Genomic DNA, 23,428 nt, shown 5'->3' with positions numbered 1-23,428 from the left:
TCTTAAGGTCTGTGAAGTGATTCTCATATGTGCGTTTGTGCAGTGCCTCCTTCTCGAATGTGAGAGCTGTGGAGCCTGGCCCCTGTCTCGTTGGCCGCTGTGTCCTCAGCACCTAGAAGGTTTGCTTATTCCCTGACTCTGTAGTCACACACAGGACCTTCCTGTGGCAGTGTTTTCGCCGTGGGTGGTCTGGGACTGGCCATCACCCCAAGCGGTTCCTGACCTGCGGTGTCCTCTGGCCCCAGTGCTATAGGAGCTAGGCCAGCCGGGGCCACAGAGGACACTGCCAGGGTCCTCCCTGATGGCCTAGAATCTTCCGGGGTGCCTGCCGCGCAGACACCGGGGGGCTTCCGGCACAGCCCCTGGGGCAGAAACCTCTGAGGTAAAAACTAGAAGGTTCAGAGCAAAAAGGATAAGGACGACCGTGGGTCTGCACAACCAACTAGACAAAATGTGAAGTATGGAGTGAAGCAGTCACTTGGCGTCATGCAGGCTATTGGAATGAATCAAACCTCCAGCAATGCCAAATGTTTGCTGTTTCGTGTTTCTAAATACTGATACAAAGGAAGAGAGGAATAGCATGGAGACTGTGCTGTGTAACGTGGTACATTGATGGTACATTGTTAGGTATGCTGAGAAAAGTGCGATTTTGTAGTTATGCACTTTTCGCTTGTTTCCTTAACTTCAGTGACATTGTCTCATGAAATAAGCTGGTGGTTAAGGAAAATGAGACAGACATACACATTTCATTATACCCAAATGTCTATGCTTTCTAGATTGGGGAATACAGCTAGCTGTCTTGTTAGAATGCACCAGTCAGATCATTTGTCCTCTCCCATGCCCAGCACCATAGCGTGCACATAGTAGGTGTGCACTAACGGTGAATAAAGAAGCAAGTTGTGGAAAATGCTCAGCTTTGGAGCTAAAAGAACAGCACCCATCATCCATCCATCCATCCATCCATCCATCTATCCATTCATCCATCTGTCTATTTACCCACCCATCAGTCCATCAGCACTCAGCACTTATTACCGTGTATTCCAAATTCAGTACGTACTCTAAATTCCCAAAAGGAAGGAAAACTTCAGACAAATTAGTGAGTGCTCCAGGTCTCACTGAATTCAGAAACAAAATCATGGCCGTGCCTTTCTTTTGGCCCTGCCAGGTTTTTAACAGGTGGTTGAATTTTCCAAATCTCTCTCCTTGGCCTCCGTCCACAGAAGGGTACCACCACCCCGTCAGTTTCTTACCTGTCTGACGGTGCCACAGTGACCATAGGGAATGTTGAAGATCAGATAGCGCCCCGTGACGTGGGGACGACACAGCTCATCATTTAAGTGGATGTCCCAGGAGGAGTAGCCCAGCCTCTGGAGATAACCTCGGTCAATGGTGACTTGGAAGAGGTGAGGCAAGCAGGAGAGCCAGGCTGCAGGAGGAGGAGCATGGGGAGAAGCTCACAAAGACGATTTGGTACACTGGGCGCGTCGGTCCGGGACATGGGTGCGTGCTTACTTTATAAAGCATGGACAGTACCTTGCGCCCGGGGGCTGCCTCAGCTCCCATCACCCCCCACCCTTGACTTGACTTCCGCTGATTTTATTTATATCCTCTCTTTTCCAAAAAGTCACACCATATCGTGGGAGTCTTATACACACAGCACGTGTCCCACGTGCCGAGAGTCAGAGCCTTGTCTATAGATTTAGAGAACGGCCCATTCCCCATGTTGAGGACCCCCGAGGCTGAACGTACATCTATCTGAGGCAAGGGTGTGGGAGCAAAGAGGGAGGGGGCATAGGTGTTAAGAGGCTTCTTCCCCAGCCTCCTGAAGCCCGGCGAGTAGATAGAGATGTGAGAGATCTCGGTGGAGACACAGAAGCTGGTGCCCCCTCAAAACCCGTTCTCTCTCCCGGGGACAACTGCTGTCTTAGTTCCGCCTTCCCGCAGCTTAGAGGGGAGGGCTTACCATTGTCTTTGGGTACAGCAGAGGCAGCCAGGCCTGGTGAGAAGCAAACGTCAGCCGTGCAATATGGAGGAGGAGGGTGTAGGCAGCAGTAGAACATGCAGTGCCGGGAAATGGGCTCATTCTGTTGAGCTACGGAAGCTGGAGCACCATGGCTTGAGAGTAGTCCAAGCAATGGGAAGGGAAAGAGGGCCCAGAACCTCCCGATGGAGCAGGAGGGAGGGATCCCGGTGTGCGTGAAGAAGCACGGGTGTCATCAACACCAAGAGAATAGTAAATACAGGGCTTTGCAGATTATAAACACCATCCCATGAGTGAATTCGGGCTGGTGTCCCTTCCCATGCACAGGACATGCTCGGAATCTCAGGCCGGGAAGTAGGCAGTTCATAGCCATCGAAGGCCTCCCCAGCACAGCAGCAAGGTGGGACAGTCACCTGTGGCTAGGGTCCTGGCCAGGAAGCACGGCTGGCCAGATTCACTCAACCCCTTCTGATACTTTTGGCCCCAGACCTTTGATCCTTCGGTAGCTGTACCCAATCAACCCTGGTGTATAATCCAAGAATGGAAAACAAATTACCCTTGCCAGTGGGTCCGCCGACAGCAGGAGGCATGGCTGGAACTGTGAGCAGACACAATGAAAGTCAGGGTCTGGAAGATAGGATCCCAAGACCCCAGGGGACTCATACTCTATGGCTCTCTGCGGGACTGTTAGTCTCAGGGGGACTCTGATAGTTTTTCTATTTGTGATCCATTTCTGTGCAAAACAAGAGTAACTTCTACATAAATATAAGAGCAATAGACTGATTCTTTGGTTTGCCTGTGAAAAAACTAAGGTGGAACAGACAAAGGGGCTCGGACTTGTTCACCAAATCTGAGAATTCCGTAACTCTCTGAGATTTCCCCGGGTAAATGTAGGACAAATATAAGAAACTACTACTCCACCCCAAACAGGGTCCAGCTATGGAGGCCAGAATGCCAAGAGGGGTATCGGGTGGTAATAAAAAGTACTACAGGAAAGGCAGAGGCCAAATCTTGGGTGAGAGGGACATGCCAGCCGACATTCTGACTTCCGAGGGCCAGGTCAGGGTGAAGACGGGTGTCCACCTAGGACTGTGCCCTCACATGCGCCCTTGCTATCCCAGCAGCTGGGGCCTTGGCCTTAGGAACGCGGGCGGAAGAAGAGGGATGGAGCCCTGGGGACAGCCCCGATCACCGACGCGCTGCGGCACCTGCGCAGACCACGCCCGCGTCCTCCCGGTGGCGACAGTTGTGGCGCGTCCAGCCCGAGTGGCCGCAGCGGCCCAGCGCGTCCTCGGTGCCTGCGCAGCGCACGTCGTCCAGCAGGATGGGCCCCGAGCCCGGGCCAAAGCGGCCGCGCCCCGGGGCGGCGAGCGCGGGGCCGCAGCGCAGCAGGCGACACACGACGCGGGCGTCCCTGATGTCCCAGTGGTCGTCGCACACCGTGCCCCACACGCCCTGGTGGCGGACCTCGACCCGGCCCTCGCAGCGGCTGCGCCCGCCCGCCAGGCGCAGGGGAGGGTCTGCGGGAGGAGAGAGAGAGTGAAACGGGGTCGCGGGGGTGACAGGTGCGACAGCTGCCCTCCGTTGCCCCACTCGCTCGTGTCATTTGCAGTGGAAGAGATGACACTGCGGGGAACTTCACCACGCTAGGCCGCTAGGCGGTGCTGCCTTCTGTCTCTCGCTCCCTCCTTCCCGTCCCCCCCCACCCCCTGCACTCTCTCATAGAAAAGTCAAACCCGAATTAACCGAAGGCCGCAGACAATGGCGGATATTGTCAGCCTAGTTGCCCAGACACGTGAGAATGTAATCGTCACACAAAAGTACCAAGACCCCAAAGAAAACAAAATGGCAAACCCCTCAAATCTTTGGAGTAAAATTATTGAGGCACCGCTGTGGCTTAGCAAACAACATCTGTCCAGTGGAATTCCTTTTACTCTGGATGAATAAAAGCCAACCCTTGAACTGCACAAAGTGTATTGTGTGGCCTGGCTGTTCCACTCGCAGGTGTTTGCTCAAGATAAAGGAAACAGATGTGCGTCGGAAGATTTGTGCGTAGCAGAATTCTCCACCATCCACACGTGTCCACCAGCGGGAGAGGGGATGAATACATTGCTGACTACCCACACCGTGGAATATTACTAAGCAATAAAAAGGAACGGAATGCCAATGTAAGGAACCATATAGACAAATCTCAAAAACAATTTGTTAAGCAAAAGAAAGCAGACGCGGAAGAGCACGTATTATTTGATCCCATTGATATGCGATTCTAGAAAAACAAATCTGACCTATAGTGGCAGAAGGGAGACCAGTGGTCGGTCGCCTGGGGGATTTGCTGCAAAGGGACATGAAGGAACTTTTGGGGGTGATGGGAAGGTTCTAGATCTTGATTCTGGTGGTGGTGGTGGTTACATAGGTGTATACATTAGAAAAACCTATAGATGTTTGCAGCTTACTGTGTATCATTATAGGTCAAAAGAAGGTGACTTAAAGAAGTAAAAGTAATTTTAAAAATCTAGAGTGTTAGTGGTTCCATACCCATAGATGTGTGTAAAATGATTTGTCTTCATATAAGAGGGGTTGCTAGCAACTGTTTTCCAACTTCCTGCTCTGTTTGGCCCATAGCAGATGCTTAGTGAATGTTAATAAATACCACTGGCTGCGGTTTCTCTGTGACTGCAGTGTCCTGGTTTAGGATAGTTGCTCTCTCCTTATGCAAGTGGTTGCTGTGATACTGGACCAAGATAACCATGCTTGGCTGAACTATGAATAAAGGCAAGTATCTTTTGGGTCAGGCCTCAGGAGGTGAATTTGGGGCTCTTGCCCCACAAAGGTATGTGTAGACATAGACATAGACATTTGCATATATATTTACATATGCATATATATTTACATATACATTTACATACACATATATGTCTATTACTCATAAAAGGTTTCTGTAAGGAGCAGGAACTTTGAAAAAAAAAAAAAGAATTACGATCCTAACAGTACTGATAATGATTTGATAATTTTTTTTTTTAATTTTTTTTTTCAACGTTTTTTTTTTTTTTATTTATTTTTGGGACAGAGAGAGACAGAGCATGAACGGGGGAGGGGCAGAGAGAGAGGGAGACACAGAATCGGAAACAGGCTCCAGGCTCCGAGCCATCAGCCCAGAGCCTGACGCGGGGCTCGAACTCACGGACCGCGAGATCGTGACCTGGCTGAAGTCGGACGCTTAACCGACTGCGCCACCCAGGCGCCCCAATGATTTGATAATTTAAGTGCTTAGGAACAAACAAAAATTACCAGGCAAAGGGATCATGTCTTCACCAGTTGAAATTGTAACTGTTAACAAAGAAAACCTGAGCTTAAAAAAAACACATATCCTCAAAGTCACATATTTATATTCAAAGCTGAAAAAGACCCACACATTTTCTGGAGGTTCAGAGACTAATAGTTTTGTTTGAGTTTCTGCTTAGGTTTAGGTGCAGAAATACCATCCACCAAGTTTTATTTTTTTTATCAAAATGTAAAAAGTGGTGCTTATTCTCCAAAAGGAAAATAATTTGCTGAATGGTCACAAAAGAAGCCTTATAAATATACTAAATTTTTATAGGAAAAATGTAAAAGTATTAGATTTTGTAGGAAAAATGTTTATGGGGGCTGAAAATGAAATGGAGAAAACCCATCAGATTTCTCAGAAATGTTTTTTGATAAGAGAAAGATCAAGGCTCCTGGGTGGCTCAGTCAGTTAACTGGCTCAGGTCATGATCTCATGGTTCATGAGTTTGAACCCCACGGTTCGTTCACATCGGGCTCTCCGCTGTCAATGTGGGGCCTGCTTCAGATGCTCTGTCCCCCTCTCTCTCTGCCCCTGCTCCTCTCACTCTCTCTCTCTCTCTCACAAAAATAAATAAACTTAAAAAAATATTTAAAAAACCAGAAAGATAATATTTGAGAGGTGTAATTCCATATGAAAATATACAGAGGGAAGCAAGGTAGGAAAAGTAACAATGGATTTTATGATAGAATATGGTTGTATAAATAACTATGAGACGAAGAGTTAATCTAGAAACAGGCATATGATCTTTACCAGGTGATGATGTCGCTTTTGTTGAAATCAGGTGTAAGGCTGCCGAAACAAAAAAGAGAGATTTTTTTCCGGTGAAAAGAAAGCATTAAGATTGGATGCAGTGGAATTTTATGCAGTGGACTGCAAGCTTATGAAAATAAGCCTGATCCATAAGCTGTATATAATACAATCCACCTGCTTATTTATCTTGTGGACTCACACATCCGGGAGTGAAATGATATATGAGCGGTTGGCATTTTGCAGGACAGATGAATAAATCCCATTTAGAGCGTCCAGGATGTGTCGTATAATTCACACCTCAAATCCCTACAGCAGCTGCTCCAGGGAAGTATCATCAGTGTGTCAGAGATGAGGAAGTTGAGACCCAGAGGGCTTGTATGACATGCCCGGGGCATCCTCAGTTCTGACCTGGGAGGCCCCGAAGCATAACCCTTTCCGCAGCACTCTGCCCTTCGGGAGCATGAAATGTGGGAGTCGCATTCACTCTGCCTGCTCTGAGGTGAGTGGGGATGAGGGGGAAGGAAGGGAATGATCTCATGGTTACCACATCTGCCCTCACACTCCCAGGGGCAGGAAGTGATTGTGCTATCACGCTTTTGTAAAGGTGTGTGATGCCACTTAATCTGCATGAAAAGCAACCCAGTTCCCGTGAAACCGGGTCTGCAAAGAAAAACTCATCTCATGTGAGGTCAAGAGTCAGTGAGAAGTACGAGTGAAGGATTCTTCTGCCAAAAGTGAGGTCATGATGAGGGCAGGGAAAGGAGGAAGTGAGGAAGGGAGGGATGGAAGGAGGCAGGGAGAACTCTCCCTAAGTGGAAGCGAGAGGAAAGTCCTAAGCTTGGCTTCACTGCCTTTTGCACCATTATGCCTTCAAAGTAACCAGGACTTGAAAAGAAAGGAAACAGAACAAAAGAAAGCGATAGGCCTTGCTACTCAAGAGGTCAGCATCAGACGGATCGAATGGAGTCACACAGGCAGATTCATCGGCAAAGACTGGGAGCAGAAAGGACCTTGGCTGGGAGCTGGGATCCCCAGCTTGCTCAGTGACTGCTGTGGACTCAGTTATGTCCCCTCAAAATCCACATGTCAAAGCCCTAACTCCCAGTGTAGCTGTATTTGGAGATGGGGCCACTGAGGAAGTAGTCAAGGTTAAGTGAGGTCATAAGGGGAGGCCCTGATCTGATAGGATTAGCGTCCTTATAAGAAGACATACCAGAGCTCCCATTCTCTCCCTCTCTCTCTGTCTCTCTCCCCGTCAGGGAGCACACACTGGGGAAGGGAAGGCCCTGTGAGGGCACAGCGAGAAGGTGGCCATCTTCAACCCAAGGGAAGACCCTCACCAGACGCCGACCCTGCCGGCACCTTGATCTCGGACTTCTAGAACTGTGGGAAGTAAGTCTTTGCTGTTTAAGCCGCACAGTCTGTGGAATTCAGTTATGGCTGCCTGAGCTAGGACAGTGGCAAGTGTCCTCCTTCTCAGGGCCTCCTTTTTCTCCAAAGCGAGAGTAGTGGTTTAGCATTTTACTCCTTGAGGGCGGTCGCTGACCAACCGGCAGCATCGTCTGGGAGCCCATGAGAAATGCAGAATCCAGACTCCACCCTGGAGCCACTGAATCCGAATCTGCGTTTTAACAAGTTCTTCAGGCCACTCACGTGCACGTCAACATTTGAGGTTTGCTGCCGTGGGTCATCTCTAAGTATCCTCCAGGGTTGACCCTTGACGCCCTTTTATCCTAGTCATCCCGTCCTCACATCTGCCTTCACCGTGTTCGGAATCAGAGCCACTTTTGGGGTAGCGGTCTGGAGCTTCCCTACCACCCCCACCCCCCATCTCCCCTGACCTCTCCTGGGAAAAACAGGAAGTGTTTCCTCTGGGTGTGTAAGTCCTGCTGGGCTGGGGTTTCTCAGGAAGTCATTCACGAGGGCTGCCGCAAAGAGCAGAGAGCATACCTGGTGAAGAGGTCTCCTCTTCCCGAGTGGGACTTGTGTCTGCAACCAAAGAAGAGTGAAAAGAAAATAGAATGTTTTGATTGGAACAACAGTGTGGTAGAAAGTGGAACTGTGTACGGGGAGAGCCAACACGATCACAGTCCAGTTGTCTCACATTTGCGTGTGCCGGGTGGGTCAAAGCCTCACCTGTAACACAACACACACCACCGAGCAAGTGGAGTGTGGAGCCCCCGCCCTCGCCTCCCATGGGCCAGGGCGACAATGAGAGGGCGTTCCCCAGTGAAGGGACCACTCTGTGTCTACGGATGTGTGAACTGAACACAAAGCTGGGACTTGGGGGCTTATACCACGGGCAAAATATTCGGTACACAGGTTCATTTGTCCAACAGAAAGAAGGAGAGTTGGTCACATTTAACTTAAGAAATGTGACAGGCAGAAAACATTACCAGAGGGCGGGTCCACTTCTGTGGAGGCTGAAGATATATCTGTATATGGACAGAGAGAATAGGACACTTGAAACCGAGAGAAAGGACACTTCAATGTGTCTTTTCATTCAGTTTACTTTGTGGTCAAAGTGGTCATGACGTGAGCTTGTTTTCTAAACAGAACAAGGCAAGTCAGAAGCTGGCCTCATTAATTTAAACAGCACAACGAGAGAGACTTTACCAGGTGGAGAGGTCACTTCCACTGAGGTTGAAGAGGTATCTGTAGAAAAAGAGGAGAAACCTAAAACCAGTGCAGAGGACTCCTGAGGCTATGTTGGGGATAAATTTCCATGGAACAACCTAGTCCGATGAATGGAACCCCAAGAAGAGGCACTTAGTGGGGCAGGAGACAGTGTTTTACCTGGTGTGGAGGTCATGGTGGTTGCGACTGAAGCTGCAAGTCAACAAAAATAACAAACAATATGACAGCCATATCAGGCGTATGTTCTTAAGACACAGGACACATAAAGGAGGCTGTTGTAATCAGTATGAGTGGCCTGACTTGTCTTCCTGCTTTTTGGACAGAGGCAATGGCGGGGCATTTCTAGATCCGCCATTGCCTCTAGGCCCCCTTCTACTCATTGGGTCTCCATTCCTTTGGCCCACCCTTTACTCCTCCCCTTGGAGAAGATGGACGTTACCTGCTCAGAGGACAACAACCATCGGTCCAAATTTCTCCCGATATGGGCTAATCTAACAAAGATTCTGCAAATGGAGGGCTTTCTTTGCCCGGTCCTCCGTCCTCTCCTCAAATGGTTGGAAGGTAGTGACACAGGAAAGGGGGACCTCTATAGACCGGAACTTTCTCCAGGGGGGCTGTCCCAAGATCTACACTTCAGTCTAAGTCCATTTGCCTCTTGTATTACGAGTTGCCCTCAGTAAAAAAGGCCATTTTTGGTGTTAACTCTGGTGTTTTATTTAATTGCTTTAGCACCTAGAGTAGGGGAGAGCACCCTCTTTATTGTGCCCCCCACAAATAAACCTTTAACACTCTATATGTAAAACTGTTAAACCCAAAGTCACACCAGGAGCTCCTCAGATAATTGCAACCAGCATCACTCAAGATCTATTGTACAAGAGGGGTGTTACTTGTTACCTTGGTCAACTCTCTATCCCTTAGGACCTTGGCACAGAGCCTGACACAATTTACCCTCCCTGAATGTTGGATGAATGTCTAAGGGGGATCAGTCAAAGCCATGGCTGAACTCCCCACCATTCTTGCAATACCCACTTTGCGGTTGGTCTCCAGGAGAAACTCTCGCCATGGACAGTTGACATTAGACCGCCAGTCAGTCCAGTGCATGACTTATTTTGGAGTTTGGCTGAATTGGCTGAACTAATCTATCCGTTGGTCCATGCAGTTAGCTGGGCTGCCCAGAATTCATTCACCATCAGGGAATATAGAGGTGGCCTATGTGAGTCAGGTCAATATAAACGTACTTAAAAACTAAAGAATGAGGGACGCCTGGGCGGCTCAGTCGGTTAAGCGTCTGACTTCAGCTCAGGTCATGATCTCGTGGTGAGTTCGAGCCCCGCGTCAGGCTCTGTGCTGACAGCTCAGAGCCTGGAGCCTGCTTCCGGTTCTGTGTCTCCCTCTCTCTTTGCCCCTCCCCATGCTCGTGCTCTGTTTCTCTCTCTCAAAAATAAATAAACATTGAAAAAGAAAAAAAAAAACTCCAAAGAATAAGATAATTTGATCAGGACCTACACAGTTGTGTAATGAGCTCCCTGGAAAATCACATAAGATTATTTATAGCTAGTAAGGTGGATAGGACCCAAAATAACATCAGCATTACCTGTTAAGGTGGTTCCAGTAATATGAAAAGATCCTGGGAAGAAGAAAAGGCAGTTGGTCAAAACCTGCCAAATGGCAAAAATAATTGTTGTACAGTTAACCTGTTTCCTTCTCTCTGTCCCTGGAGCATAGCGATCATGGACTTCGTTTATTTGATCAACAAATTTTGATTCATCCACCTATGCTGTGGCAGGCACTGTGCCAGGTGCTGGAGAGAAACAATATAGAAAACTAGATGGGACTCCTGCTCAGTAACATTGCTGCTGTGACAAGCGCTATGAAGGAGAAATACGTGATGCTCTGAGAACCTGTGACAGGTGATCTCACCTGGCCAGAGAGGTCCCCTCTCTGTCTCCCCGAGAGGCACCACCACCTCATGCCTGGCACAGGGTCTGGCCCACCCTGAGCACTCTGCTCAAAGGCAGTGAGCACCTTACCCCTCCCTCACTCCCCCACCAAGGTGTCCTGGCATTGGCCCTGGTGACGTGGCCCAGGCAGTTTTGCTGCCCCATCTGCCTACAATTGCAGGGGGCAGAGGGCATTACCAGGTGAAGACGTCGCTTCTGCTGAAGTAGAAATTGCGCCTAAATATGGAACACAAACAGGAAAGTCAGCCAACGGAAAGATTTTATGCGTTTTCTGATTATGCACAGTTCCGCCTTTCCTATGATCTCATTACCCTGGTTTTGTTGTTGGTACAACTCAAGTGTGGGGACTAGTCATTTCCCAACCTCCTGAATAAAAGTTAATGCGCCCAAAGTAAAACACGGGAGCTGTTATAAAGGAAAACTTTACTGAAATGAAGCACAGTTCCCTGTCCTGTCCTTCTAAACAGAAGACATTTGTCATATTCTAACCTGCACGATTCAGGCTCATGAGGAAGAGACCACTGTTGTTCAGGCTTGTCATACAGAGGTGTGCCAAAGGATGCTGAGGTTAGTGGGCATTTTCGCTCCGTATCGGGACATTGAGCAAGTCTAGTGACATTTAATGGGTTTCTGAACACTTCTCTGGCCGTCAGACTGTTGGCATTTCCTGCAATTGCCTCTGTGGTTGTTCTATAATCATCTCTTCTCCCTCCCCATCCCCAGTCCCCTCCCCAGTTTGTTGTTTCTTATAATACACAGTCAGTGGGGAGACCAGATAGTCAGTTGTGTGTGTGTGTGTGTGTGTGTGTGTGTGTGTAGTAAGAACAACAGGTTTAGTGGACACCCCCACGTGTACTCAAACACTTTACTTGAGCTTGAATGTTGGGACCTAAACTTGGCTGTGTGGAGGCCCTTTTTGTCTATTTCTGGATTCTAGTCGCTTTTCCAAGGGGTTAATTCAGCCAAGTGACCCCTGCAAAACACTAAAAGTGTCCTATCTAAGTAGAATGTCGACACAGCGATATTCCCTAAAGGCAGTAAGAGGACAAATCAGCAGAAAACTTGTTACCAGTTCCAAGGGCCGAATCGGTGGCTGAAACGGAGGTAGGAACTGTCAAGACAAGCACAGTTTAAGGACGTTTTAATTAAATATCATCCTTGTCAATCAAGTTCATTGGTAAATAGTTTTAAAAAGTCACCCTGTTTACAAATTATGCCCCAGCCGTGCTCATATTTGATTATGCTCTGTCCTATTTGATTTCCCTATTACTTGTGTACTAAGTTAAGGGGAGTAAATAACGAGGAAGGTGGTACTTAGGTCCGGGACTCAAGACACCTCGCTTCTAGTTGCTGCTCTTTGTATAACCAAGCATGTGACTTTGAAGGGCTAATGCACAGACCAGTAGCATCTGCATCATCTTGTTTGAAACACAGACCCTCAGGACCCACCCCAGAACTACTGAATCAGAGTCTGCATTTTAAAAGATCTCTAGGTGATTTATACACATATCGAAGTTCTAGAGGCACCAAGCAACTAAACTGGAGATGACCTCTAGGCCCGGAAATAATTGGCACAGGCCACGAAGAAACCAGACAGCATTGCCCCCATAAAGGGGTCCCTTTCCTGTTCAACCCTGGACAATTGATGCCTTGCCAAAATTCATGCTAGCACTTCCTCTCCTCTGGGTTTTTCATAAAAGCTTGAACTTGGATTTTTATATGAAATTTACCATTTTAAAAAGGTGGTATTAAAAGAAAAGTAAACATTGCATAAGCAAAACTCTGTTGTCTGAATCAAAACCCCTCCCTGGGTCAGAACTGGCCCACAGCCTGCCTGTTTGTGATTTCAGCTCTGAACAGTCTCTAAGGTTTCTTCCAAATCTTGAAAAAAAAAATGCTATACTGAGATGGTGCCATACTGAACTTGACCCTTCCCGAGAGACCTCACAGCTGATTCTCACAGATCCAACAAAGAGAGAAATTGATTTCATTGTCTGATTTTCTTCGAGGTCAGTCTCTACCAAGCCTGGCAGAGGAATCTGAGATTTAGGAGATACAGACCATGAGCTACTTTCGTGACTGTTTATCATCAAAGAAAACTTGAGTGAATTGGTTTGTTTTGAGATGGTATTTCTTGAACTTCCTTAGCCTATCTTGAGCAGCTCAAGCCGTAGAATGATCCCCAAAGTCCCCAACAGGGAAGTTTACAAAAAGACACATGTGTTGCTTAAATTAGAGAGCCAGCCCAGACTCAGCAGATGGTAGCACACACATTCCTTAGGAGCGTGACTACCAAGCTCCTATCACTATGTGCCTCCACCAGTGTCTGCCACCCAATCCCCGGGACAAGCTTCCTCCTCCTGTTCTACAGAAGAAGAAACCTAAGCTCTGGGAGATAAGGGGGCTGGCCCACTGTCACCCAATTGGTTAAGGCTAGAGCCAGAACAGAGGGCCAGATTCTTGGGCTCCAAATTCTGTGATGCTGCATTTCTACTCATAAGGTTTCAGTGGTCAAAGAAAGTTGAGAAACACTGGGTCAAGCCAACTTTTAAAAAAGATCTTTAACTACAGGACTTGTCAGAGACTTTAGTGGGCTAACAGACTAGGAATCTTCAAGAGAAGGATATGACATTTCCTCAACTTATTTAGCCATGCAAATTATTTTTTTAAATTTGCATATGAATGGATTGGTGTATGACATTCTGAAACATATGAGAGTTGTGGCCCTCTGTTATTTTCTGAAAATGCAGATCGCAGGGATAGCTGTACCCACGATGCCCGAAGTCCCGTGCTGTTAAAAAATGTGGTGCGCCTGGTGGCTCAGTCGGTTGAGCATCCGACTTCGGCTCAGGTCATGATCTCATGGTTCGTGGGTTCGAGCCCCGCGTCGGGCTCTGTGCTGACAGCTCGGAGCCTGGAGCCTGCTTCAGATTCTGTGTCCCCCTCTCTCTCCACCCCACCCCTGCTTGTGCTCTGTCTCTTGCTGTCTTTCAAAAATGAATAAACATTAAAAAATTTAAAAAAAATGAACTCACTGAATTCCCAGTGTGTGAATCTAAAGAGGCTCAATTCACTATAACTTGACCTCAGAGACCTGCAGTTATACCAAGAGCCAAGGGAACAAACCAGGCATATGGCGTCCTACATACCTATGAAAGGTACGTAAGCACCATCTGCCCAGTTTACTAAGCATTCGGTGAATATGTGAGCACCTTATGGCAGTGTGATATGAGCTTGATATTTCGTTTCTGGTGATGCATAAACTTTAACCCTAACGGTATGTGAGGCCATCTAGCCATCTATAAGGTACATAAGGCAAGCAAGAAAAGAAAATTACCAGGTGAAGTGGTCATTTCTGTGGCTGATGCTGAAACTGTAAAACAAAAACAAAACACAATAAGGTAAAATCCGAACAAAGATCCCACCCACAAACAGAACATTTAGAAGACATCTTTTTCCCAAAAACATTTATGCCTCGGACAGACTGAAATTAGATACAAAAACGGCTTCTGAAATGTGAAACTGAAGACGAGAAAGGCCTCTTGGTGAGACTGAAGTGGAGGCGGGCTGCAGGAAGATCGAGGTGAGAACCATCCGTTGGCTGCGAGGACAGTAGAACCTCCCCGCGTGGGTCAAAAAGGCTGTTTCTCCAATGTCGTGAAGAGCGAATATTTCCTAGGGCTGCAAAGTAGTAAGAGCCTTCCTAATTCTGACCTCAGGTTCTTAACATGGATTTGCTCATTTTCACTAAACTCACTCATTGAAAACACAGGGCCAAGATCTGAATATGAAAAGAAAGTGGCCCCTTAACATAATTAAACATGTTAGGACCCCTGAGTCAATGTTCATTTACTGTTGTTAATGAGCTATCGGGGTTGAAACACGGAAGTGATCCTGAACCCTTCACTGGAACAGACGCCCGACAAGGGCAGGTTGTTGTCTGCTGCCCTCACTACCACGTGTTCATGTAGAGTTTTGCCTGGCTCCGTCAACGTGCCCAACAAATATTTGTAAAATAAATGGATGCGTCCACTGAATCCTATTATTCTTGTCTTTGCTCTAAAGCAGTGGGTATTTTCATTTCATCCAATTGGCTTTTCGAATTCTACTTGTTTGGCAGCCTAAGATAATATATGTGTGGGCTGAATTAAAAAAAAAAAAAAATAGAAAAGGAGACTACCTCGAGCCCCTGAGACCAAAAACAAATAGTGTTGATGCTTTCACAAGGGGTACAGGTGAGAGGGACTGGGTTTTGCTCACAGAACTCCCCAAAGCGGTACTACAAAGTCAGCTGTAAGGTTCAAAACATAAGACATAGACTAGAAAAAGCAATGACCCCAGAGGGTGAATAACAGCGAATCTGATAAGTCCTTGAAGAGGGCAGAGACCAGGGGCTCTAAATTGAACTGGTGAATGTAGCTTCAAGCACTGGGTAGGTCAGCAGGTTAAGAGAGGCCAAGAATGGCCCAGAGGCCTCCCCAAACCAATGTTGAGAACAGACCCTAAGCGTGTGTTTGGAGGACGCCGAGGGGACCCGAGCTTCTTCACATTCACTTCCAGGTCCCTCTCTCCCACCCCAACAGCTGTGGCTCCTGCAGCGTCAGGAGAGAGTCGGGAGTGAGTACCTGAGCAGATGACCCCGGCGTCCTCATGGTGGCCACAGTTGTGGATGGACAAACCCAGGTGCCGGCACTGGCCTAGTGTGGTCTCATTGCCCCGGCACTGCACGTCGTCCAGGAGGATGCTCCCCACACCTTCCCCAAAGTGGCCGTTCCCCAGGGCTCCGACGCCCTCCCCGCAGTCCAGCTGCCGGCACACAACGCGGGCTGCGCCGATGCTCCAGAGGTCATCACACACGGTCCCCCACGTGCCGTTGTGGTACACCTCGATGCGACCTTCACAGCGGTTGCTCCCATGGGCCAGCCTGATGATGGGCAGGTCTGGGGAAGACTCGGGGTTGTTACTGGAACGGGATTAACTCTTCTGGCAAGTAATTTCTCATAGGACTTTCCTGTAGTTTTTACCGTACCAACCCTGAAGTCCTATACTCTGTAATCTCTTATTCCTGTCTCCAAGCCCCATAGGAAAAAGTCAAATTAGTACTTATCAGTGCAGTGACTAGCTTTTCCAGGCGAGCTCTGATTTCAGATATTTTGTTCCCTCATTTCCATCTTTGCATTTGAAATATAATTGCAAAGATAAGGACAGATACCTATTTCAGAATGGAGTCATTAAATTGCTAAGCAACAGCATGGAAATAGGTCAGACTCAACTTCTCATTATTTTCGTCGAGCCAAACTTGCACACTGGCCCAGATTCGCAGATTTTATTTAAAAAACATTTTTAATGCTTATTTCTATTTGAGAGAGAGAGAGTGCATGCAAGAGGTGGGGGGCACCGAGAGAGAGAGGGAGACACAGAACCCGAAGCAGGCTCCGGGCTCTGTGCTGTCAGCACGGAGCCCGACGTGGGGCTCGAACCCACGAACTGTGAGATCATGAACCGAGCCGAAGTTGGACGCTTAACCAGCTGAGCCACCCAGGTGCCCCAACAGCTAGACAGATTGTAGAAGCAGAGACTAGACAAGTGGCGGGCCCTGCATGCAACATCTCCCTCCATGGCAGGGCCGAATCCACCCCGGCCCTGACATTCCCAGCTGTAACCTCAGGGAGTCTGCTAGAAAGATTCAACAGCTGGGAAGGGGTGAAGGAAGCAGTCAAAGGATTACCAACTGCAGGAGCCATTTCCGCTGATTCTGGGGCAGCTTCGGCAGCTGAAAGAGAAAGCGCAAGGCATTCATGTCAGCAGGTGGGCACTTGCAGAAACGTTCGTGGACACACCAGCCGATGGGTACGTGAACCCACATCTGTCCCCGTGTGCCGGTTCGGGAAATCCTGGCAAAGGCAACTGCGCTTCTGAAACCTTTCCCTCACCGGTGAGACCGAGGCTTATGGAGGCTAATTGGAAGGGTCTGTCTGAGCTTTTCCGGGGGGAGCCATCCAGAGCCACTGGGAGCTGAGGCTACAAAATAGGACAGATGAGCCTCTCATGACGTTTTAATTCAGAGTTCTCATCGAGGGATGCCAAGACTTCTTTGTAGCACCAAACGCTCACTCTACAGATGAAACGAAACAAAACAGAACAAAACTACCCAACAGGGGCGCCTGGGTGGCTCAGTCTGTTAAGCATCTGACTTCAGCTCAGGTCATGATTGCACAGTTGGTGAGTTGGAGCCCTGCATCAGGCTCTGCGCTGACAGCTGGATCTTCTGTCCCCCTCGCTCTCTGCCCCTTCCCCGCTTGCACTCTCTCACTCAAAAATTTAAAAAACATTGAAAAAATTTAAAAACAAAAAACCCCAAACTACCCAACAACAGGGTGGGATAGAAATATTCCCATCTTGTCTGTATCTTCCCCCATTTGGGAACCTTGTCTCCCCTCCCCCAACTGTGAGTCGGGGGTAGCTCTGGGCCGTGACGGTGGGGGGGAGGGGGGGAGCGTGGGGGGTGGAGGGGTTGGGGAGGTGGGTCACAGATGTTTGTTGCACGCATTATTTAGTAACAAAAGGTAACAAAGCAGGGCTTTTCAACATTCAATCAGCTTTTTTGAATGGTTGCATAAAATTGTCCCTAATAGCAAGAAAATCGTGAGCTGGGCAATCAGCAGCTCAGGAGAGCTTTCCCATCTAGCTCTTTCCGAGAAATACCTTCACGAGAAATTTATGATGTTGACGCACATCGAAAAATCATTCCTGACAATGAAAAACCATCCTGAGCAGGGGTATAACTTCCTGCTTTACAGGCATGTTTTTTGTTTGCTTGTTTGTTTTTTGCTCATAGGATCTTCCTTCTTCTTAGGGCCAGGGGAGTGGGCTGTGATATCAGGTACACTTCAGACAAGTGTGACCACCATCCTGGGTTAGCGGAATCTGAGGAGGTTCCTGAGACATGGGTCTCTCTGTGCTCCAGATGGGAAAATTCCAGGCAAACTGGGACAAGCCATTTTCATGACCTGGAACCCCAAGCCTTTAGGGTCGGCCTGCCTGGCAGAGGAGGGAACCCAGTCTAGGGGGAGTTCAGGTACCTGAGCAGACGGCTCCGGCATCCTCGTGGTGACCACAGTTATGGACCGACAGGCCACGGTGGCGGCACTGCCCCAGGCTGGTCTCATTGCCCGTGCAGCGCACATCGTCCAGGAAGATGGGGCCCGAGCCATCACCAAACAGACTGCTCCTCGGGGCCGCCAGTGCCATTCCGCAGCCCAGCTGCCGGCACACCACCCGTGCGGCCGGCAGGTCCCAGAGGTCGTCGCACACGGTCCCCCAGGTGCCGTTGTAGAGGATCTCCACGCGGCCCTCGCACCTGCTGCTCCCCGCCGCCAGCCTCACCACCGGCAGATCTGCAGGAACCAAAGGTCAGAGAGGCTTGAAAAGGTTTCCCGGACTCTCAAACGAGACAGCATTTCCATTTGGAGAATTCTAGCCCCGTCTGCAGTCTGTGTCCCCCGGGAAAGCAAATCATATATGCAGAGGAGACCATGTGATAGCTTCTTGTTTCTGAGATTCAGCACAAACTCCACAGTGTTTTGCTGTCAGTGGGCCATTTCTTATGGAAATATGGGCCACATGGTGGCTTTGCAGACGACCACTTAAAAACAACTGTCTTGGGGCGCCTGGGTGGCTCAGTCAGTTAAATGTCTGACTTCAGCTCCAGTCATGATCTCGTGGTCCAGGATTTCGAGCCCCGTGTCGGGCTCTGTGCTGACAACTCAGAGCCTGGAGCCTGCTTCGGATTGTGTCTCCCTGTCTCTCTGTCCCTCCCCTGCTCGTGCTCTGTCTCTTTCTCTCTCTCTCAAAAATAAATAAAAATATTTTTAAAAATTAAAAAAAAAACACCCCAACTGTCTGCTTTCATTCTCTTTTGGGTGTCATTTGTCATGTGGTTTCTCTAAAAATTCGAAACAGTTCGGCTGAATGCTTGGGGTTCAGACTTCACATTTTTTTACCCAGGTCTCTTAAAGAATGTTTGGAATATTCAGAACAAAATTAATTTCACTTTACTTGAATTTTAAAAAGGATGAAGTGTTTATCGGAGGATGATGGAGAAGGTTGGGGCTGGAAAATTGCGCAGAAGAGGGGCGTCGCTCCTACAAGAAGGTCAGATACTCACTGCGTGAAACTTACCCCCAAACCAAAAGCAGATGAGCCTGGTTCTCAGATTCTGAGCCCCAGAGATGGGGCTGGTTCATGGGGTCCCCCTAGAGAAGGGCCCACAAGAGCACTGTGTGGCTCAGGACCTTCCTACGGGCCTTTCAGTGATGCCACTGAGGGTGGGTGGGTGACTGGCTCGGCTTGAAAAGGTCCCCACATGGGGAGAACCCACCATCCCACCAGCTTGTCTCTGATGAGCACAGCTTTTATTCCGTACGGCACCGGGGCCATGAAAATTATGTTGGCTACATTTCTGTGGGCCACAAATGCCAGCCTAAGAAAAGAAGTCGCAAAATGTAAGGACGGAAAAAATACCTGTTGGTTGGAAAACATGTGGCTGTTCCCCAGGAGTTGCAGCAACTGTACGTGTGAAAGAGAAAATAGTCATCGTAAGTACCTTCTAAGCCAACAATGCAATTTCATAATCTTCTCAGTACCGTCTATATCACATGCGTGAGTTTGCCTTTAAACAACCCCATCCAATCTCTGATCAGATAGTTAGCATTTATTTTTTTAAAAAATGTTTATGTATTTTTGAGAGAGAGAGAGAGAGAGAGACAGTGCGTGCACATGCACTCGAGCACAAGCGGGGGAGGGGCAGAGAGAGGGAGCCACAGAGTCTGAAGCAGGCTCCAGCAGAGCCCGACATAGGGCTCGAACTCATGAATTGTGTGATCATGACCTGAGCCAAAGTTGGAGGCTTAACCAACTGAGCCAACCAGGTGCCCCTAGGTAGTTGGCATTTAAAATGTGATGGTAGCTCATACAGGTGATACAGGTGTATGTATTATTCTGGTTAAGGGTAAGAAAATAAGAGAAATAACGTGGATGTCGGGATTGTGAAGGCGTGGCCCCACAGGCCCAGCACCTTCTCAGAACCACAGAGCTTTGGGTCAAGGAACCGGTGTCTCCGTCCTGCTGAAATGCAGACCTCATGTACAGGAAGGAGGACATCAAGCCTGTTAACACCCAGAATGGCTTCTCCTCTGGGTGCAGAGTAGGGCCCCAGGGGGATGGAAAACAGTTCTGGGACTTTGCCTTCTGGGGAGGGTCTGGAGCTCAGAGCCACTGTCAAGGCAAGCTAAGGTTGGTGAGAGAGACCCAGCATGGGGACCCTGCACTAGATGGCTTGTCACCAAATAGCAAATAAGATGGATGTGAACGCACAGATGCCTGTATGTCCAGCAGCTGTAGAATCTACAAAGACAAAGGAGACGCAGGGGTGGTTTCATAACAGAAACCAGGGCAGTGGAGTGGTTCGAAGGTCACTGTCTCAGTTTACACGTCACTCAACAAGCCTGTGTAAACAGTTGTTCTTATGCGTCTAGGGCTGCCCCCTCTGGGTTTTTACAGCCAGGTGTGGATTGTGTCACCAGGCCAAAAACTCTGGGGTAGTGATTCTGAAAGAATTTGCCTTCGTAACGAAAATGCCACCACCAGCAATAGAGTTAACATTCTGCGCATCTATAGAGTGCCATGTGCCTGAGTAGGTGTTGAATGCCTTGTGTAATCCTCCCGGCAATTTTTATGAGACAAGGCCATTGCTTTCTGTATTGTCCAATGGATTAACCTTGATGGCCACTCCAGTGGAAGGGGGCCCTCCCGTACATTAAAGAGCTCGCAACTTTTTCAGAGTTCGAACAGAAATCTGTCCCGGACGTGGGGAAGGTTTAAAGCGTGGGAACATTTCTAGACTCCATCTGCTAACTTCAGGCTTGGCCTGGCAGCTCCATGACTGGCCCAGAAGGGACCTGAGCTCATCTGAGCAGATGACACCAGTGTCCTGGTGGTGCCCACAGTTGTGTGTGAGCCAGCTGCTGTGAGGGCACTGCCCCAGCGAGGACTCACTTCCTGTGCACTTGATGTCATCCAGGAGGATGCTGCCTGACCCGGGGCTGAAACTGGCCCCAGAGAGGGCGGACACAGCCTGGCCACAGCCAAGCTGTCTGCAGACCATGTGGGCATCCTCTATGGACCAGCTGTCATCACACACCGTGCCCCAGGTGTCCGCGTGGTAGACTTCCACTCGGCCTTCGCACCTGCTTGACCCATTCACCAGCCGCAGACCCAGACCTTGGGGGACAATTTCAAGCAATGACTTCCATCAAGGCTCATCCGAAAGGCCACAGAAGAGCCAGCAGCTCTTGGAAATTGTACGGGTGATGGATGGCGATAGATTTACTCCCCCTTTCACTCTGCTTCACTCATTTAATTTTTGCCTTGAGTATTACCCCCTGTGTTTCCTGAGGTGACAGTTGGTTGGGAAATGGTTTTGCTCCTTAGCCCTCTGGCCCAGAGACCCGCCTCATCATGGAGCCATTTCTTCTCTTCACTGTGTGTCCTGAAGTCTTGGCTTCTGGCACTCACAGGGTTTGCTGGGTTTTTTCATGAGATGCTAACATGCACACACCAATTGGTGTGTGTGCGCGCGCGTGTGTGTGTGCATGCACACGCACAATGTTCTCTGCCTGCCCTTGCACACACATTGATCAAGTGATGATCACAATGGCTCCATCTATGTTGGTTCGGGATCAGGTGCTGTCACATGTGCATAGATGCTCCTGGGAGCTCATAAGGCAGTTATTCCAGACTGCCCTTCATGTTCAGAGGACAGAGTCGCAGAAGGGAGCAGAGATGGGATGTGCTCAGGACACAGCCAAGAATAGCTCATGGGGACACAGCCAAAGACAGGTCAAGATGGGGTTGGGGGGAGATTTGAGGTCAGTGGGCCACTCTCAGCCCTTGGGCACCCACCTGAGGCTGCGGAGCAGTGTTTCCAGTGGGGACACTTTCTCCCACGGTAGTAACACTGGGGTAATTCTGAGCTAAAACTCGAATGAGGGAAGGCCATGGAGGAGAGAGGAACAGCTTACCTGCTGACGTGGGCACTTCTGCCGGCTTTGGGAAAGATGCTAAGGACAGAGAGAAACACAACAGGATACAACATCTTAGGTGACAAGCACGTTTAACTCTCAGTTAACTGTCGGTGGGCCCTCAGCCTTGTGGACTATCTACAGTTTCTATTCTAGATGGATTCCCTTCTCAGGTCCTTGCTCTTTGGGGGAGTCTTCCATCACCCTGCTGCCACGTGCACCAGGAAGACAAGCAGCTAAAGCACACTCAAGAAAATCAGAGCATGGCAGGTATGTTTTAAAGAAAGCATTCTTTGGGCATCACTGCTGTCCCGTATAACCTACCCTGGTGCTTTCTTTGAGGTTTGGGGTCACTTCTTTTTCCTAACCCCTCTGCATATTGCATTTTACTCTTAAAGATTGTGCCGCAGACAAGCAGCTGACCTAATTTAAAATGTGAGCCGGTCAACTGTTGAGCCGGTCAGAGTCAGGGAAAGACCAAGTGATGCTTTCAGCCCCTTCATTCTTTTTATTTTTAAATTTTTTTAATGTTTTTATTCATTTTTGAGAGAGAGAGAAAGAGAGTGGAGGAGGGGCAGAGAGAGAGAGAGAGAGAGGGAGGCACAGAATCTGAAGCAGGCTCCAGGCTCTGAGCTGTGAGTACAGAGCCTGATGCAGGGTTCGAACCCAAGAACTGTGAGATCATGACTCGAGCTGAAGTTGGATGCTCAACAAATGAGCCACCTGGGTGCCCCTTAGCTCCTTCATTCTTTACAACTCTGTCAGGGAGAAATGTAGAAAGCAGGACAGACAGAGCTAAACCCCTGCAGTGCTTGGAAGGAGCTGGCTGGCATCTGAATAGTGTGCCCCATGCGGCAAGCCCTGCTCCACCTGCTCTACACAGAGAGAACACTGAGTTCCAGAATGGCTCTAGGAGGCAAATATTATTATCCTCCTCCTTATCCTTACCTAGAGGAAGACACTGAGGCATGGGGCGGGGTTGGGAGGTGGGTGCAGAGATTTGTTCAAGATCCCACAGCTCACGAATGATGAAGCCAGGGTGATAGGTCCAGGACATTTGGATCTATCCACAGCCCTACTGCCCAGGGTGACTTTGCCAAGACAAGTTAATCAATAGTTAATCAATAATAATTGAAGGGGTGCCTAGGTGGCTCTGTCATGATCTCGGGGTTGTGGGATTGAGCCTCGCATCTGGCTCCAGGCTGAGTGTGGAGCCTGCTTGTGAATCTCTCTCTCTCTCTCTCTCTCTCTCTGTCCTCCCCCACTCTCTCTCTCTCTCTCTACCTCTGCCCCTCCCCTGTTCATGCTCTCTCTTTCTCTCAAATTAAAAAAAAAGTACAATTGAAATTACCTGAAGTTGGGTAACTCCCAGCAGCTGATGGTGTTGAGTAAGGCAGAGAGGCTGTGAGAGACATAAATCAAACTCATTCTTCTCAAACCCAAGAGGTTGATCTGCTTATTTGGAACAGAAAGGTCCATGTCTGGCTCTAGGGAGAAACGGCACCCAATCTGGGCATGTGAGCCCCGAGTTGCCATGGTAACAACCAGCAGATGTCTTGGGTCACTGGGCTCATTTCTGTCCAGCTGCGGGACATCACAATGTCTTTAATTTGTTTTCAAACTCTGCTCACAGTGATGGTTGCCTTATGTGGAATGCCTAGCTTGCCATTTCCTTTGGTTTTGTGATTCTTCC

General features: G+C 48.8%; 1 protein-coding gene across 1 annotated transcript in view; it reads right to left on the bottom strand.

Annotated features, from left to right (window-relative positions):
• LOC125933170 (deleted in malignant brain tumors 1 protein-like) overlaps positions 1–23,428 on the bottom strand; it is a 183,441-nt gene that overhangs the window by 4,902 nt on the left and 155,111 nt on the right. Inside the window, 20 exon segments of the mRNA XM_049646026.1 lie at positions 1,251–1,426; positions 1,964–1,996; positions 2,538–2,579; positions 3,190–3,501; positions 5,270–5,308; positions 6,057–6,095; positions 8,007–8,045; positions 8,453–8,491; positions 8,673–8,711; positions 8,853–8,885; positions 10,288–10,320; positions 10,832–10,870; positions 11,724–11,765; positions 13,992–14,027; positions 15,280–15,594; positions 16,383–16,427; positions 17,737–18,051; positions 19,178–19,222; positions 21,736–21,774; positions 23,087–23,137. Of these exon segments, the coding sequence (XP_049501983.1) occupies positions 1,251–1,426; positions 1,964–1,996; positions 2,538–2,579; positions 3,190–3,501; positions 5,270–5,308; positions 6,057–6,095; positions 8,007–8,045; positions 8,453–8,491; positions 8,673–8,711; positions 8,853–8,885; positions 10,288–10,320; positions 10,832–10,870; positions 11,724–11,765; positions 13,992–14,027; positions 15,280–15,594; positions 16,383–16,427; positions 17,737–18,051; positions 19,178–19,222; positions 21,736–21,774; positions 23,087–23,137 (1,751 nt within the window).

Source organism: Panthera uncia, chromosome D2 (genome assembly GCF_023721935.1).
Source record: "Panthera uncia isolate 11264 chromosome D2, Puncia_PCG_1.0, whole genome shotgun sequence".
In the NCBI taxonomy this organism is placed as follows: Eukaryota; Metazoa; Chordata; class Mammalia; order Carnivora; family Felidae; genus Panthera; species Panthera uncia.
This window is presented reverse-complemented; position numbering and strand designations above follow the sequence as displayed.